This window comes from Anomaloglossus baeobatrachus, chromosome 8 (assembly GCF_048569485.1).
Source record: "Anomaloglossus baeobatrachus isolate aAnoBae1 chromosome 8, aAnoBae1.hap1, whole genome shotgun sequence".
In the NCBI taxonomy this organism is placed as follows: domain Eukaryota; kingdom Metazoa; phylum Chordata; class Amphibia; order Anura; family Aromobatidae; genus Anomaloglossus; species Anomaloglossus baeobatrachus.
The window spans coordinates 216,243,549-216,262,880 of NC_134360.1; the positions used below are offsets into that span (position 1 = coordinate 216,243,549).

The 19,332-nt window shown below is 53.7% G+C and overlaps 1 protein-coding gene across 4 annotated transcripts in view; it reads left to right on the forward strand.

Moving 5' to 3' along the window:
* DMBX1 (diencephalon/mesencephalon homeobox 1) overlaps positions 1-19,332 on the forward strand; it is a 51,631-nt gene that overhangs the window by 15,136 nt on the left and 17,163 nt on the right. For 3 of the 4 annotated variants that reach the window (XM_075320172.1, XM_075320170.1, XM_075320174.1), the window contains exons 2-4: positions 14,314-14,478; positions 15,233-15,427; positions 15,854-16,208. In XM_075320172.1, the coding sequence (XP_075176287.1) occupies positions 14,326-14,478; positions 15,233-15,427; positions 15,854-16,208 (703 nt within the window). In that variant the 5' untranslated portion in view covers positions 14,314-14,325. Of the gene's footprint in view, positions 1-14,313; positions 14,480-15,232; positions 15,428-15,853; positions 16,209-19,332 lie in introns of all 4 variants that reach the window. The other variant, XM_075320171.1, reaches the window with a different exon arrangement.

The following is a 19,332-nucleotide window of genomic DNA, read 5'->3' on the forward strand; positions in this document are numbered from 1 at the left end:
GGGGTGTCCAGGTGAGAGGGTGGTTCATATTGGGTGTGGTCAGCGTGAGGGGGAGTGTTTAGGGTAGGGGGTGGTCTGGGTGAGAGGGTAGCCTTGGTGATGTAGTTCTCACATTGTTATTTTCTTCATGATTGTCAGGCTGTCCTTTCTTCTTCCTGTCCTCCCATCTTCCAGTCCTCCCATCTTCCCATCCTCCCATCTTCCAGTTCTCCTATCTTACCTTTCTTACATAGTGTCACGGCCGGGCGGTCGGGCAGACCCAGGAGGTGGATCCACTGGACCGAACTCTCTGAGATGGTGGTAGGGAGTCCGGCAGCTGAAGCACTGATGGGCAGTAGAACAGTCCGTGCAAGTGAAGGCAGCGGAGGAGTCCCAGGGACCACGGAGTCACAGAAGGTGGTCTTGGTGACGTAGCTCAGGTTCGGAGGCCGAGGTGATATCAGGCGGGGTCCGGAACCTCTGGAGCAAGATGACGGGTCACCGCAGGGATCCGGGATGGTACGGACTGTCAGATGGCAGACGGACAGCGTGCGGGGATCAGGACACGGCAGACTGGATGGCGAAGCAGGCACGGCTCTACAAAGAGAGATAGGTGAGTACGAGCACAGTAACACCAGGAGACCTGACTCCTAGCTCAGGGAACACGAAGATCAGGCCCCGCCCCCTTGGACAATGACCCCTTATATACCCTGTACCTGTGCAACCTCATTTCCTGTTAATGGACGCTGGCCCTTTAAGAAAGGGTCAGTGACCGCGCGCGCGCCCTAATGCGCATGCGCGCCGCCCGGGTGCCAGAAGCCAGGGAAGGAGGCTGCGAGGAGGACGCAGGGGAGCCGGCCAGGTCCAGGGAAGCTGTCGGGCGCCGGGATCGGGGGCCCGTAGCCCTGGGACGGACGGAATCCGGTGACTGGGGAGCGGAGAGCGTGGCAGGTGAGCCGGGGAACGGGGGTGAGGACCCGGGGAGCGTGACAGTACCCCCCCTCCCACGCCCCCCTCCCCGCAACCGGGACATGAAGGCACGGATAAGAGGAGTGCCCACGTTCTCCCTGGGCTCCCAAGACCTATCCTCAGGACCATACCCTTCCCAGTCCACCAGGAAGAACTGTCGACCTCGTACGGTCTTCATGGCCACGACATCCCTTACCGCATAGATGTCATCATCGGCAATAGGAGGAGGGGCCGGACTGGCAGCAGCGGAGAAGGGACCAAGGACAACCGGCTTGAGCAGAGAGACGTGGAAGGAGTTGGGTATCCTCATCGTGGCCGGGAGCTGTAGCTTGTAGGATACCTCATTGATCTTGCTGAGGACCTTAAACGGCCCGATGTAGCGAGGACCCAGCTTGTAGGAAGGTATCTTCAATCGGATGTACTGGGAAGCAAGCCAGACCAGGTCACCAGGAGAGAAACACGGAGGATCCAGACGTCTCTTGTCAGCGTGTTTCTTCATCCGCTGGGAAGCGCGCCCAAGGGACGCTTTGACAGAGTCCCAAATGGTAGCAAAGTCACGAACTGCAGTATCAGCAGCCGGAACATCCGATGAAGGGGATAAAGGCAACGGGACGGAGGGTTGAAGTCCGTAAACTACATGGAAGGGAGATTTGGAGGACGACTCACTGATGTGGTGGTTATGTGAGAATTCAGCCCAAGGTAGCAGCGTGGACCAGTCGTCGTGATGGGCGTTGACGTAGTGACGTAAGAAGGAGGTCAAGATTTGATTGACCCTCTCCACTTGGCCATTAGACTGAGGATGGTAAGCAGAAGAAAAGTCCAGAGTCACACCCAGATGTTTGCAGAGCGCCCTCCAGAAGCGGGAGGTAAACTGAGTTCCTCGGTCGGACACGATGTGGGATGGGAAACCATGCAAGCGGAAGATGTGATGTATATAGGCTTCCGCGAGTTCCTGAGCAGAGGGCAGTCCAGCCATAGGGACGAAGTGAGCCATTTTGGAGAACCGGTCCACCACGACCCATATGACTGTGTGTCCAGAGGATAATGGCAAGTCCGTAATAAAATCCATCGCTATGTGTTGCCACGGAATTGTGGGTATCGGCAGAGGCAGAAGACGGCCATAGGGCAGGTGTTTGGGCGTCTTGTTCCTGGCACAAGAGGAGCAGGCAGAGACAAAAGCAGCGACGTCCGTGCGAAGGGATGGCCACCAATAATGGCGTACAATCGCACCCCATGTTCTCTTCTGGCCTGCATGACCGGCTGTTTTCGAGGCATGACCCCAGTGTAACACCTTTTGCCTGTCAGTCTCAGAGACATAGGTCTTTCCGGGCGGTATCTGGGCCAGGGTGACAGGGGCCACCGGAATAATCTTGCTAGGAGGGATGATAGGCTGGGTAGTCTCTTCCTCCTGCTCCATGGGCATGAAAGACCTAGACAAGGCATCCGCACGTACATTCTTGTCTGCGGGTCGGAAATGGAGCTGGAAGTCGAACCTGGCAAAGAATAAGGACCACCTGGCTTGCCGTGGGTTCAGTCGCTGAGCGGACCGTAGGTATTCCAGGTTCTTGTGGTCCGTGTAGATAATCACGGGGTACACTGCTCCTTCCAGGAGGTAGCGCCATTCCTCCAGAGCCAGTTTGACCGCCAATAGTTCTCGGTCACCGATGGTGTAATTACGTTCAGGTGCAGAGAAGCTCTTGGAGAAGAAACCGCATGTAACCATCTTCCCGGAGGAGGACTTTTGCATGAGCACTGCTCCGGCTCCCGAGGAGGAGGCATCCACCTCCAAGGTGAACTGGCGGTTTAACTCCGGACGGTGGAGTACAGGAGCGGAGGCAAATGCTCGCTTCAGTGAGCAAAATGCGGCGTCGGCCGCAGGTGACCAGTCCTTTGGATTAGCCTCCTTTTTGGTCAAAGCGGAGAGAGGAGCAGTCAGGGCAGAGAAGTGAGGGATGAACTGGCGGTAGTAGTTGGCAAATCCCAGGAACCGTTGGATTGCCTTTAGTCCAGAAGGGGGAGGCCAGTTGAGTATGGAGGACACCTTCTTAGGATCCATTTGCAGTCCAGTACCCGAGATGATGTATCCCAGGAAAGGGAGAGAAGACTGCTCAAAGACACACTTCTCATATTTGGCGTATAGACGATTCTCTCTCAGTCGTTGTAGGACCAGCTGGACGTTCTCTCTGTGGGTCTGGAGGTCCGGAGAGTAGATAAGGATGTCATCCAGATACACTACTACACAGACGTAGAGGAGGTCCCGGAAGATGTCGTTCACCAATTCTTGGAAGACTGCTGGTGCATTACATAGGCCGAAGGGCATCACGCAGTATTCATAGTGCCCATCGCGAGTATTAAACGCGGTCTTCCATTCGTCCCCAGAGCGGATACGAACTAGGTTGTAAGCACCCCGAAGATCCAGTTTGGTGAACACACGGGCTCCTCTGAGCCGGTCGAACAATTCGGGGATGAGCGGCAGAGGGTACTTGTTCTTTACGGTGATCTGATTCAGACCCCGGTAGTCGATGCAGGGGCGTAGGTCACCCTCTTTCTTCTTAACGAAGAAGAAGCCCGCTCCCGCAGGAGAGGAGGATCTCCGGATGAATCCCTTAGCCAGGCTCTCTGTGATGTAGGTAGACATGGCCCTGGTTTCGGCTGGGGACAACGGATATATCCGTCCTCGAGGTGGTGTTGTTCCTGGGAGCAGGTCGATGGCACAATCGTAGGGACGGTGTGGCGGAAGTACCTCAGACTCCTTCTTGTCGAAAACGTCTGCGAAGGACCAATAGGCCGAGGGCAGTTCCGGTAGGTTCTCTGGAACCGGAGGTCGTCGGATGTGTGGTATGGACTTCAGACACTTCTCATGACAAGAAGGACCCCATCGGGTGATTTCGCCAGTACCCCAGCTGACTGAGGGTTCGTGTGTCCGCAACCAGGGAAGTCCCAGCAGGATTTGATGGGACATGTGTGGAAGGACGTAGAGAGAGATGTTCTCGGTGTGCAGGGCACCGATACGTAGTTCGACCGGTCTGGTGACCCAGGAGATGGTATCAGAGAGGGGTCTCCCATCCACAGAGGCTATCACGAGGGGTTTGTCAAGTGGAGTAACAGGCAGCTGGTACTTGTCCACCGTGGCCTGCTGAATGAAATTGCCTGCTGCCCCGGAATCGAGGTATGCCTCAGCCGTGAACCGTGTCTCTCCCGTTGACACTTGCACAGTCCACATAACCGGGTCTGAGAGAGTCCCAGCACCTAGGGTGGCCTCTCCTACCAACCCTAGGCTTTGGAGTTTCCCGGCCTCTCTGGACAGGCGCGTAGCAGGTGTGTGCCCTCTCCGCAGTAAAAGCAGAGGCCCTTGGCGAGCCGCTCTGCTCGACGCTGTTCAGACTGTCGTACTCGGTCAATCTGCATGGGCTCGTGGACGGGAATCCCAGCTGTTGATGACTGAGGTGCGGAGGGCTTCTGGGGAGGTGAGGAATGCCGTACCGGTCGTCTCTCACGAGACAGCTCTTTAGAGCGCTCCTGAAAACGAATGTCCACTCGAGTAGCCAGGGCAATCAGGGCATCTAGGGTGGAGGGCAAGTCACGACCCGCCAACTCATCTTTGATGCGACTCGAGAGTCCCTCCCAGAAGGCGGCTGTCAGGGCCTCATTATTCCACCCGAGTTCAGAAGCCAAAGTGCGGAAACGGATGGCGTATTGGCCCACCGTCAGTGTTCCTTGACGTAGGCGGAGAAGTGATGAAGCAGACGCAGAGGCGCGTCCCGGCTCGTCAAAGGTACTGCGAAAGGCCTGCAGGAACTCTCGAAGGTTCTTGGTCACAGGGTCCTCCTTCTCCCACAAGGGGTTCATCCACGCCAGTGCCTCGCCCTCTAGGTGGGACATTATAAAGGCGACCTTGGCTTGGTCGGAGGCGAATAGATGTGGCAGCTGCGTGAAATGAAGGGAACATTGGTTGATGAAGCCCCTGCAGGTCTTGGGATCTCCAGAATAACGAGGTGGTGAAGCCAACCGGAGTTGGGAAGCACCCGACGAGGCTGCCACTGGTGCGGGAGCCGTGGATTGTCCATTGGAGGACCTGGGTGCCGCAGGCGTCATGGATGCTTGTAACGTGTACAGGCGGGTGTCCACGGAGGTCATAAATTGCAGCATGCGGGTCTGGACTTCACGCTGGCGTTGGAGTTCCTCTTGCAGGGCCAATAGTGCTGCAGCGGGATCCATGGCCTGATCTTACTGTCACGGCCGGGCGGTCGGGCAGACCCAGGAGGTGGATCCACTGGACCGAACTCTCTGAGATGGTGGTAGGGAGTCCGGCAGCTGAAGCACTGATGGGCAGTAGAACAGTCCGTGCAAGTGAAGGCAGCGGAGGAGTCCCAGGGACCACGGAGTCACAGAAGGTGGTCTTGGTGACGTAGCTCAGGTTCGGAGGCCGAGGTGATATCAGGCGGGGTCCGGAACCTCTGGAGCAAGATGACGGGTCACCGCAGGGATCCGGGATGGTACGGACTGTCAGATGGCAGACGGACAGCGTGCGGGGATCAGGACACGGCAGACTGGATGGCGAAGCAGGCACGGCTCTACAAAGAGAGATAGGTGAGTACGAGCACAGTAACACCAGGAGACCTGACTCCTAGCTCAGGGAACACGAAGATCAGGCCCCGCCCCCTTGGACAATGACCCCTTATATACCCTGTACCTGTGCAACCTCATTTCCTGTTAATGGACGCTGGCCCTTTAAGAAAGGGTCAGTGACCGCGCGCGCGCCCTAATGCGCATGCGCGCCGCCCGGGTGCCAGAAGCCAGGGAAGGAGGCTGCGAGGAGGACGCAGGGGAGCCGGCCAGGTCCAGGGAAGCTGTCGGGCGCCGGGATCGGGGGCCCGTAGCCCTGGGACGGACGGAATCCGGTGACTGGGGAGCGGAGAGCGTGGCAGGTGAGCCGGGGAACGGGGGTGAGGACCCGGGGAGCGTGACACATAGCCATGTTTGCCCATTTTCCCATTTTTCCATCCTAGTGTCCTCCCATTTTCCTGTCCTCCCATTATCACATTCTTACATCCTTCTGCCCTCCCATCTTGCCTTTCTTCCATCCCCCTGTCTTCTCATTTTCCCATTGTTCCATCCTCCTGTCCTCCCATCTTCCCATCCTTCAGCTTCCTGTTCTTCCATCTTCCTGTTCTCCCACTTTTTCCTCCTCCCATCTTCTCGTCCTTCCATTTTCCTTTAATCCTATCTTCCTATTCTTCAATGTTCCTGTCCTCCCAACTTCCCATCCTCTCATCTTTCTGTGCTGCCATCCTCCCATCCTTGTGTCCTCACCTCTTCCCGTCCTCACCTCTTCCCATCCTCACCTCTTCCCGTCCTCACCTCTTCCCGTCCTCACCTCTTCCCGTCCTCACCTCTTCCCGTCCTCACCTCCTCCCATCCTCACCTCCTCCCGTCCTCACCTCCTCCTGTCTTCCCATGCATGTGTCCTCCCATCCATGTGTCCTCCCCATCTTCCCGCCCTCCCCATCTTCCCGCCATCCCCATCTTCCCGTCCTCCCATCCATGTGTCCCCCATCTTCCCATCCTCCCGTCCTCACCTCCTCCCATCCTCCCCGCTTCCTATCCTCCCATCCATGTGTCCTCCCATCCATGTGTCCTCCCATCCATGTGTCCTTCCATCTTCCCCTCTTTCTGCCCACCCCGCTTCCCATCCTCCCATCCATGTTTCCTCCCATCCATGTGTCCTCCCATCTTCCCGTCCTTCCATCTTCCCGTCCTTCCATCTTCCCGTCCTTCCATCTTCCCATTCTCCCATCTTCCTGTCCTTCAATCTTCCCGTCCCCCATCTTTCCGTCCCCCCATCTTCCCATTCTTCCATCTTCGTGTTCTTTAATCTTCCCATCCTTCAATCTTCCCATCACCCCATCTTCCCACCCCCCATCTTCCCGTCCCCCATCTTCCTGTCCCCCCATCTTCCCGTTCCCCCCATCTTCCCATCCCCCATCTTCCTGTCCCCCCATCTTACCGCCCCCCCATCTTCCCATCCCACCATCTTCCCATCCCACCATCTTCCCATCCCACCATCTTCCCGTCCCCATCTTCCCGTCCCCCCCATCTTCCCGTCCCCCATCTTCCCGTCCCCCCATCTTCCCGTCCCACCATCTTCCCGTTCCCCCCATCTTCCCGTTCCCCCCATCTTCCCGTCCCCCATCTTCCTGTTCCCCCATCTTCCCATCCCACCATCTTCCCATCCCACCATCTTCCCATCCCACCATCTTCCCGTTCCCCCCATCTTCCCGTTCCCCCATCTTCCCGTTCCCCCCATCTTCCCGTCCCCCATCTTCCCGTCCCCCATCTTCCCGTCCCCCCATCTTCCCGTCCCCCCCATCTTCCCGTCCCCCATCTTCCCGTTCCCCCCATCTTCCCGTTCCCCCCATCTTCCCGTCTCCCCCCATCTCCCTGTCCCCCCATCTCCCTGTCCCCCCATCTCCCTGTCCCCCCATCTTCCCATCCTTCCAACTTCCCATCCCACTATCTTCCCGTCCCCCATCTTCCCGTCCCCCCATCTTCCCGTTCCCACCATCTTCCCGTTCCCACCATCTTCCCGTTCCCACCATCTTCCTGTCCCCCCATCTTCCTGTCCCCACTCTTCCCGTCCCCCCACTCTTCCCGTCCCCCATCTTCCAGTTTCCCCCATCTTCCCGTTTCCCCCATCTTCCTGTCCCCCCATCTTCCCGTCCCCCCATCTTCCCGTCCCCCCATCTTCCCGTCCCCCCATCTTCCCGTTCCCACCATCTTCCCATTCCCCCCATCTTCCCGTTCCCCCCATCTTCCCGTTCCCCCCATCTTCCCGTCCCCCCATCTTCCCGTCCCCCCATCTTCCCGTCCCCCCCATCTTCCCATCCCCCATCTTCCCGTTCCCCCCATCTTCCCGTTCCCCCCATCTTCCCGTTCCCCCCATCTTCCCGTCTCCCCCCATCTTCCTGTCCCCCCATCTTCCTGTCCCCCCATCTCCCTGTCCCCCCATCTTACCGCCCCCCCATCTTCCCATCCTTCCAACTTCCCATCCCACTATCTTCCCGTCCCCCCATCTTCCCGTTCCCACCATCTTCCCGTTCCCACCATCTTCCCGTTCCCACATCTTCCTGTCCCCACCATCTTCCTGTCCCCCCATCTTCCTGTCCCCACTCTTCCCGTCCCCCCACTCTTCCCGTCCCCCATCTTCCCGTTTCCCCCATCTTCCTGTCCCCCCATCTTCCCGTTCCCCCCATCTTCCCGTCCCCCCATCTTCCCGTCCCCCCATCTTCCCATCCCACCATCTTCCCATCCCACCATCTTCCCATCCCACCATCTTCCCATCCCACCATCTTCCCATCCCACCATCTTCCCATTTTCCCATCTTCCCATTCTCCCATTTTCCTGTTCTTCAATCTTCCCGTTCTTCCGTCTTCCCATCCTTCCGTCTTCACATCCTACCCATCTTCCCGTCTCCCCCCATCTCCCTGTCCCCCCATCTCCCTGTCCCCCCATCTCCCTGTCCCCCCATCTCCCTGTCCCCCCATCTTCCCATCCTTCCAACTTCCCATCCCACTATCTTCCCGTCCCCCCATCTTCCCGTTCCCACCATCTTCCCGTTCCCACCATCTTCCCGTTCCCACATCTTCCTGTCCCCACCATCTTCCTGTCCCCCCATCTTCCTGTCCCCACTCTTCCCGTCCCCCCACTCTTCCCGTCCCCCATCTTCCCGTTTCCCCCATCTTCCTGTCCCCCCATCTTCCCGTTCCTCCCATCTTCCCGTCCCCTCATCTTCCCGTTCCCCCATCTTCCCATCCCACCATCTTCCCATCCCACCATCTTCCCATCCCACCATCTTCCCATCCCACCATCTTCCCATCCCACCATCTTCCCATTTTCCCATTCTCCCATTTTCCTGTTCTTCAATCTTCCCGTTCTTCCGTCTTCCCATCCTTCCGTCTTCACATCCTACCCATCTTCCCGTCTCCCCCCATCTCCCTGTCCCCCCATCTCCCTGTCCCCCCATCTTCCCATCCTTCCAACTTCCCATCCCACTATCTTCCCGTCCCCCATCTTCCCGTCCCCCCATCTTCCCGTTCCCACCATCTTCCCGTTCCCACCATCTTCCCGTTCCCACATCTTCCTGTCCCCACCATCTTCCTGTCCCCCCATCTTCCTGTCCCCACTCTTCCCGTCCCCCCACTCTTCCCGTCCCCCATCTTCCAGTTTCCCCCATCTTCCCGTTTCCCCATCTTCCTGTCCCCCCATCTTCCCGTCCCCCCATCTTCCCGTCCCCCCATCTTCCCGTCCCCCCATCTTCCCATCCCACCATCTTCCCATCCCACCATCTTCCCATCCCACCATCTTCCCATCCCACCATCTTCCCATTTTCCCATCTTCCCATTCTCCCATTTTCCTGTTCTTCAATCTTCCCGTTCTTCCGTCTTCCCATCCTTCCGTCTTCCCATCCTTCCGTCTTCCCATCCTTCCGTCTTCACATCCTACCATCCTACCATCCTTCCATCCTCCTGTTCTTCCATTTCGCTGTGTTGGATATCTCGCTTCTATGTCACATGGATGGACTGGGCCCGTGGCCCCAGTATGTGCCATGGCGCTGATGAGCGAATTTTGCCTCTTGTCATCACTTTGCGTTCAGATATTCTGTTTGGTCTGATGAGGTGAATTGCAGAATGATGGGAGTAGTGTTAGACTATTAACCACTTGCTGCCTTGTCACCTCGCAGTGCCAGGATGAGAGCACACGGAGATGGAGGCCATTGCTGGTGCAGGCAGGAAGACATTTTACCACAAGGTCCCAGAACAATGAGGCCTTCACAGCAGATCGCCTCCTAATCCTCCAATTCATTGACTAAAGCGGATTAGTCGTCTCGTGTTACAGGTGAAGGCGTCATCTCCCCTCATCAGTGTCCCAGCAGAAACAAGAACGCTGGCGCAGGCTGCGAGCGCTGCTGACGTGCCTGACAGTTGAAGATGCAGGGATCGGTTCCATAAGTCTACCGTCCATTGGATGTTCACGTGTTTCCTATAGCTGCCTCCATATATACAGTACAGTGACTGATTATGGGATTACAGTGATCCCTACGTCACATGACTGCACAGCACCGCCCCCTGATATATCCATTATCATCCCTATATACAGTGCAGGGCCTGTGTCTGGGATTACAGTGATCCCTACGTCACATGACTGCACAGCACCGCCCCCTGATATATCCATTATCATCCCTATATACAGTGCAGGGCCTGTGTCTGGGATTACAGTGATCCCTACGTCACATGACTGCACAGCACCGCCCCCTGATATATCCATTATCATCCCTATATACAGTGCAGGGCCTGTGTCTGGGATTACAGTGATCCCTATGTAGCACCCACGGGGTAAGGGGTTGTAGTACTTGTCACCGGGCCGGTGATGTCAGGTCAGGGGGATGTCATGGGGTGGCCCTTTGCCCGGTTTCGTGGCCTCAAGGCAGGGCTGGCTCCAGGTTTTTGTGGGCCCTGGGCAAAAGAGTCTCAGTGGGCCCCATCCACACATAGACATGCACAGATACATACACATACATGCATACATATACATATTTAAAGAGAAATTAACAAAAACATATAAATAGACATAAATCTAGACACGGTCATATACACTGACATACATAGATAAACATCATACATGCACACACAGGCATATTAGTTTTTATATACATATATATATATATATATATATATTTCTAATATTGGGAAGCCGGCAACAGCCTCATTCGCCTCCCTGCTTGTCTCCATCCAGCTCCTCCTGGACATGTGTCTGTGCCACGCTGGTTGGTGGCAGTCACTAACAGACATGGCCGCACATAGACCACACTAATACCGCTGTGTATACATCACAAGAGAGGCTGGAAACATACACATTACTGGGGGGCATATATATAACTGAGGAAAGGGGTATACAGCAATGGGGGGCATACAGCTCTAGAGGGGGGTAGTGGCTCTGAAGTGGAGGGGACAAACAGCTCTGGGGGTATACAGCACTGGGGTGGGGGGGACATACAACTCTGGGGGTATAGTAGTATGCAGCCCCCATATTCCTCCATATTGTATTATGAAGCCCCCATAGTCCTCCATATAGTATTATGTAGCCCCCTTGTAGCATTATGCAGCCCCCATATGGCATTATGCAGCCCCCATATGGCATTATGCAGCCCCCATATGGCATTATGCAGCGCCCATATGGCACTATGCAGCCCCCATATGGCACTATGCAACCCCCATATAACATTAAGCAGCCCCCACATAGCACAATGCAGACCCATATAGCATTAGGCACCCTCATGTAGTACACAGCCCCCATATAGCACAATGCAGACCCATATACTGTAGAATTAGGCACCCTCATGTAGTATACAGCCCGCATATAGCACAATGCAGACCCAGATAGCATTAGGCACCCTCATGTACAGTAGTTTACAGCCCGCATATAGCACAATGCAGACCCAGATAGCATTAGGCATTCTCATGTAGTATACAGCCCGAATATAGCACAATATAGACCAAGATAGCACAGTGCAGAGCCAGATAGAATTAGGCATCCTCATGTAGTACACAGCACCTATATAGCACAATGCAGAGCCAGATAGCATTAGGCATCCTCATGTAGTATACAGCCCCTATATAGCACAGTGCAGAGCCAGATAGCATTAGGCACCCTCATGTAGTATACAACCCCTATATAGCACAGTGCAGAGCTAGATAGCATGAGGCATTCTCATGTAGTATACAGCCCTCATATAGCACAATGCAGAGCCAGATAGCATTAGGCATCCTCATGTAGTATACAGCCCCTATATAGCACAGTGCAGAGCCAGATAGCATTAGGCATCTTCATGTAGTATACAATGCGCATATAGCACAGTGCAGAGCCAGATAGCATTAGGCATCCTCATGTAGTATACGGTCTGCATATAGCACAGTGCAGACCCAGATAGCATTAGGCATCCTCATGTAGTACACAGCACCTATATAGCACAATGCAGAGCCAGATGGCATTAGGCATCCTCATGTAGTATACAGCCCCTATATAGCACAGTGCAGAGCCAGATAGCATTAGGCACCCTCATGTAGTATACAACCCCTATATAGCACAGTGCAGAGCTAGATAGCATGAGGCATTCTCATGTAGTATACAGCCCTCATATAGCACAATGCAGAGCCAGATAGCATTAGACACCCTCATGTAGTATACAGCCCCTATATAGCACAGTGCAGAGCCAGATAGCATTAGGCATCTTCATGTAGTATACAATGCGCATATAGCACAGTGCAGACCCAGATAGCATTAGGCATCCTCATGTAGTATACGGTCCGCATATAGCACAGTGCAGACCCAGATAGCATTAGGCATCCTCATGTAGTACACAGCACCTATATAGCACAATGCAGAGCCAGATAGCATTAGGCATCCTCATCTAGTATACAGCCCCTATATAGCACAGTGCAGAGCCAGATAGCATTAGGCACCCTCATGTAGTATACAACCCCTATATAGCACAGTGCAAAGCCAGATAGCATTAGGCACCCTCATGTAGTATACAGCCCCTATATAGCACAGTGCAGAGCCAAATAGCATTAAGTATCCTCATGTAGTATACAGTGCAGAGCCAGATAGCATTAGGCACCCTCATGTAGTATACAACCCCTATATAGCACAGTGCAAAGCCAGATAGCATTAGGCATTCTCATGTAGTATACAACCCTCATATAGCACAATGCAGAGCCAGATAGCATTAGACACCCTCATGTAGTATACAGCCCCTATATAGCACAGTGCAGAGCCAAATAGCATTAAGTATCCTCATGTAGTATACAATGCGCATATAGCACAGTGTAGACCCAGATAGCATTAGGCATCCTCATGTAGTATACAGCCCCTATATAGCACAGTGCAGAGCCAGATAGCATTAGGCACCCTCATGTAGTATACAGCTGCAATATCATTTAATGCACCCCCATGGTCGTCTGGCCACAGTGATTATATACATACTCACGTCTCCTCATTCCCCCGCTGCTCCAGTCTCCTCGGCGCATCCACTGCTGTCGCTCTGACCTTTCAGCATTTGACCAGGTTTGCCAGGTGCTGACGCCAGCCCTGCCTCGAGGTGTACAATAAAGAAAGTGGGAGGGATGATGATGATGGAGGTTTTGTCTAGTGATGCCACCTGAGGTATGCGGCCAAGGAATTAGCCGCCGCTGCTGTCGCTGTCCTCCGGGGCAGATGGTAGTAGCAGTTAAGATGTTTCTGCTCCCCACAGGTGGAACAGGCCCCGGGGAGGATGATGAGGGGAGTAGCAATGGCAGGCGTCGAAGTGCGGGGTGACGGCGCCGGCAAGGACAGGCAGACACAGTCTCTGCGGGTTCAGGTTTCTTTACTCACATTTTTGGTTTACCCGGGAGATACCGGTCACCACCGTGATGGGCCCAAACAATCCAGAATCTGTGGGAGGTGAGAACCAGTACAGTGGACGGTGGGCACTTCCTCCTTGCGCCTCTAGAGGTGGATCCCCGTGGCCTGAAGCTTCTTGGGGACCCCAGTTCTTGAAAATTGTTTGCTCCCGTCCCGTATGCAGGTCCCGCTGGTCCGTGGTGGGGCCTGACTTAGTTCACGACTCCGGACCCTATCTAGCACTGTGCTCCGGGAACTATGGTGGCAGGAGGGACATGTAATGACCCTGGCCTGTAGATATTTCGTGGACAACCTGAAGTATGTTGCACCCTAGGATTCTGCACCCTGCTCAGCGCCCGAGGGAGCAATGAAACTCTCCCCTCAGCAACCGTATTGACACCTGCGTCCCACCAGAGCCACTGGTAAAACCAGATTGCTCTCTTCTTCTCCTGCTGGAGAACTCCTAACTGTTGTGCCTAACTCCCGCTGGTGGCTGTTCCTTCCTCGGTTCCCTGTCACTAGTGGGTAGCAGCCCCCCATGTTTAGTGACTGTCTAAAGACCCAACCCTAGCCGATCCCCAGTGGGGAGGCCAACCTGGTTGTGTGTATGAATGGTGTGTTGTGGAACCGGTCCCGACCTCCTCTGGATCCACGATGACTACGGCACCTTAAGTGAGGTGCAGTACCCTGTGGCGACTGAAGCCTCAGGGGCGCCACACCTACATCCCGCACTGAATTTGAGATCTGTAATGACAGGTGAAGTGTCTGGATTTGCAGTAGAGATTCAGTGCGGTGGACATTTGTGTACGGAGATTGTGGTGTGACGTCATTTATTTACGGCTCCTCTTGAATCCACATCTGAAGAATCAGAATAAAATGGATTTTGTGTGGTGTTCTGGTAGTGACTATCCGGTCTTTCCCCAGGAATTTCCAGCCATGCAGCATTATGGAGTGAATGGATATTCCCTGCATGCGATGAACTCACTCAGCGCCATGTACAACCTGCATCAACAGGCGGCACAGCAGGCGCAGCACACCCCGGACTATCGGCCCTCCGTTCACGCCCTGACTCTGGCCGAGAGACTGGCTGGTAAGATCACGGGACCTCACCGTGTGGCTCAGCTCATTCTGGGTGCAGTGGGTACCAGTGAGGGGGTACTGGGGAGGAGGCAGGCGGCTCAGCTCATATTGGAGACAGTGGATACCAGTGAGGGGGGACTGGTGAGAAGGGAGGCGGCTCAACTCATACTGCGGCATTGGGTACCAGTGAGGAGGGACTGGGGAGGAGGGAGGCAGCTCAGCTCATACCGGAGGCAGTGGGTACTAGTGAGGGGGGACTGGGGAGGAGGCAGGTGGCTCAGCTCATATTGGAGACAGTGGATACCAGTGAGGGGGGACTGGTGAGGAGGGAGGCGGCTCAACTCATACTGCGGCAGTGGGTACCCGTGAGGGGGGACTGGGGAGGAGGGAGGCAGCTCAGCTCATACCGGAGGCAGTGGGTACTAGTGAGGGGGGACTGGGGAGGAGGCAGGTGGCTCAGCTCATATTGGAGACAGTAGATACCAGTGAGGTTGGACTGGGTAGGAGGCAGGCGGCTCAGCTTATACGGGAGGCAGTGGATACCAGTGAGGGGTGACTGGTGAGGAGGGAGGCGGCTCAGCTCATACTGGGCCAGTGGGTACCAGTGAGGGGTTACTAGGGAGGAGGGAGGCGGCTCAGCTCATACTGGGGGCAGTGGGTACCAGTGAGGGGGGGGACTGGAGAGATTTATAGACTGTCTCAATTTAGATTTCATCCACCTCTTCATTCCTGTAATTTAATTGGCCCTATTTTATCTTCCAACGGCTGTACATTTCAAGACATCATCCTGGAAGCCCGATATGGGTCCCAGCACCGCAAACAGAGAAGAAGCCGCACGGCCTTCACCGCTCAACAGCTGGAGGCTCTAGAAAAGACGTTCCAGAAGACACACTATCCAGACGTGGTGATGAGGGAGCGGCTGGCCATGTGCACCAACCTACCGGAGGCCAGAGTGCAGGTATACCGCCACACACACAGACCTGAGTGCAGGCATACCGCCACACACACAGACCTGAGTGCAAGTATACCTCCACACACACAGACCTGAGTGCAGGTATGCCGCCACACACACAAACCAGAGCGCAGGTATACCTCCACACACACATACACACACACACACACACACACACACACACCTGAGTGCAAGTGCAAGTATACCTCCACACACACAGACTTGAGTGCAGGTATACTGCCACACACAGATCGGAGCACAGGTATACTGCCACACACACAGACCTGAATGTAGGTACACCGCCACACACAGACCGGAGAACAGGTATACTGCCACACACAGAAAAGATCAGAGTCATCTCAGGGTGATCAGATAGAGGATGGAACCGCGCCGCTCTCCCAATATTCCTGTCTGACTTTCCTTACATTGCAGGTCTGGTTTAAGAACAGAAGAGCTAAATTCCGCAAGAAGCAGAGAAGTCTCCAGAAAGAGCAACTACAGAAACACAAGGACGCGGAACTGGGGGGCAGTGATGCCAAGCGTGACCCTACACCTGCGGAGGCCGTGTCACCCAGCCGTGACATGAAGGCCGTGCACAATTCTGTAAGTGAGGCCAACCTGGAACTTAACAGCGCTCTGTCTGATCAGTCCGCCAGCGAGTCCACCGCAGAAGAACAGACGGATAAAGAAGATGAGCCCAAGACCCCACAGGAAGAATCAAAAACTGAGAAGTCTCCCACCGCAGATACCAAAGGCCTGAACTACAAGAGAGCAAGTCCCAAAACTGGTGAGTACACTTCCAAAGCGCCACGAGGGTGCTCCGCCAACATCCGGCCTCCAGGAGGGGGATACCGAATGATAGAGGGTGGCAGCGGTGACTGAGGATTGAGGAGATCAGCTGCAGCACTACAAAAGCTTCTGATAGGTTTATTGGTAACATCTGAGTTAATTAGAGACACACCTGTGGATGTATTGTTATGCACACCTGAAACACACTGCTTCTTTGTGTAGTATCATGGGAAAATCAAAAAGTCAGCCAAGATCTCAGGAAGAGAATTGTGGACTTGCACAAGTCTGGTTCATTCTTGGGTGCAATTTCCAGATACCTGAAGGTGCCTCATTCATCTGTACAAACAATTATACGCAAGTACAAAGCAGATGGTAATGTCCAGCCATCATACCGCTCAGACCTACAGATGTGTCTGAGAGGAGAGGCAAAAACCTGCAGATGTGTCTCTATAGAGAGCGGAGGGAAAAACCTGCAGATGTGTCTTTTTAGAGAGTGGAGGAAAACTAAAGGGTGCTCTACCAGCTGCAACATCGCTAACGATATATCGTCGGGGTCACGTCGTTAGTGACGCACATCCGGCGCAGTTAGCGACATCACAGCGTGTGATACAGATGAGGGACGATCAACGAGTAAAAAATCGTTGCTCGTTGACACGTCGTTTCATTTCCTTAATATCGTTGCTGCTGCAGGTACGATGTTGTTCGTCGTTCCTGCGGCAGCACACATCGCTATGTGTGACACCGCAGGAATGACAAACATCTCTTTACCTGCGTCCACCGGCAATGAGGAAGGACGAAGGTGGGCGGCATGTTCCGGCCGCTCATCTCCTCCCCTCCTCTGCTATTGGACGGCTGCCGTGTGACGTCTCTGTTACGCCGCACGAACCGCCCCTTAGAAAGGAGGCGGTTCGTCAGCCAGAACGACGTCGCAGAACAGGTATGTGCGTGTGACGCTGCCGTAGACATAATGTTCGCTACGGCAGCGATCACCACATATCGCACCAATGACGGGGGCGGGTGCTATCGCTCGCGACATCGCTAGCGATGTCGCAGCGTGTAAAGCACCCTTAAGGGTTTACAATGTATAAGTATATACACAGGCGATGAAAATTAGAGCACAATATATACTGTATATATATATATATATATATATATATATATATATATATGTATATATATATATATATATATATGTATATATATATATAGGTGGGTGGGTGTGTTGTATTATATATAGTATATACACATATATGTATACATACCACACCCACCCATGTATGCAGAGCGAGAGAGATACATACATATATATATATATATATATATATATATATTATATATACATACATACAGATACACACACACATATATATATCTATATATATACATACATACACATATGCTGGAGATGAAAATTAGAGAACAATGTCTGATCACTTGCTTTGTCATGTCACCTACATTGATGAACATGGGAAAGGTTTTTTTGCAAGTGGCGCACCATGCCACTAGAAAAGGGTAAGGGGCGCATCATGCCACTAGAACAGGGTAAGGGGCGCATCATGCCACTAGAAAAGGGTAAGGGGCGCATCATGCCACTAGAACAGGGTAAGGGGCGCATCATGCCACTAGAGCACGGTAAGGGGGGCACCATGCCACTAGAACAGGGTAAGAGGTGCGCCATAGCACTAGAGCAGGGTAAGGTGTGCAACATGCCACTAGAGCAGGATAAGGGGTGCATCATGCCACTAGAGCAGGGTAAGGAGTGCACCATGCCACTAGAACAGGGCAGGGGGTGCACCATGTCACTAGAGCAGGGTAAGGAGTGCACCGTGCCACTAGAGCAGGGTAAGGGGGGGCACCATGCCACTTTAACAGGGTAAGGGGTGCACCGTGCCACTAGAATAGGGTAAGGGGTGCACCATGTCACTAGAGCAGGGTAAGGGGTGCACCAAGCCGCTAGAACAGGGTTTTACAAAAGATCCAACGTTTATCACCATAAACCCTTTATTATGATGATAATTAGAGAGCAGCAATTACTGTGGCACCGAGTGAGATGATCAGTAAATGTTCTGTAGGTAACAACAGTCACAATCAGTAGAACATGCATCGGCCATCATTGTGAATGACTTCATCTGTGGCCACAGGACATCACTAGTCTCTCACACTGCTCTAGGGGGATATTGGTCCACTCTTCTTCCAGTCTCTTCCACAAAACATCACTAGTCTCTCACACTGCTCTGGGGGGATTTTGGTCCACTCTTCTTCCAGTCTCTCTCACAGTTCTGTGACTGCTGTGGGTTTCTTGGCCATAACTTTGTCACCAAGGATTTTCCAGAGGTTTCTATTGGGTTTAGATCAGGACTCTGAGCTGTGGCCATTTAATACTTTCCAGTATCTGCTTTCCTCGTTTTGCTGTGTGACAGGGGGCATTGTCCTGCATGAAAATTGCTGGCTGGTTGTGTGATGAACGCAAGTAAGGCACCACATGTTGTTGAAGAAGGTTCTGGTACACACTTACAATCACTCTGCCATGTAACTGTATGATAGACCCAACTCCTGCTGCAGAAAACATTCCCTAAACCATGACCCTTCCTCCACCGCCACTCACTGACTTCTTAACACACTTTGGGTTCAGTCTTTCCCCAGTTTGTCCATAAACATAATGTTTCCCATCAGACCCGAATAAGTTATACTTGCTTTTATTAGTAAAATGAGCTGTGGACACTTCTCCTCTGTCCACACAACATGCTCCTCACCAAAGGTGAGTCTAGCCTTGTGATTCTTACTACTAATGAGATGTTTGGTCACTGCAGAGTGGGCTTTCAGTCCAAATGCTCTTACACATCGTGACACTGTATGACGAGACAGATCCTTACCCTGTTCAGTGCTGAACTGACGAGCAATGCAAACTGCAGTGTGGAAACAATTACCCACAGAGAGTCTCCGCATTATCCTATCCTCTCTTGCATTTGTCTTTCGAGGGCGACCTGTCACAAATCGAGCTGCGGCGTCTTCTCGGATGCCTCCTGGGACGATTTCCCCCTATGCTCGGCCTCGTTCAGTTCGCTTTCTTAAGTCTCAGGTACTGACCCGAACATCTAGGTGTTTTCAGCCTAAGTCCTGGG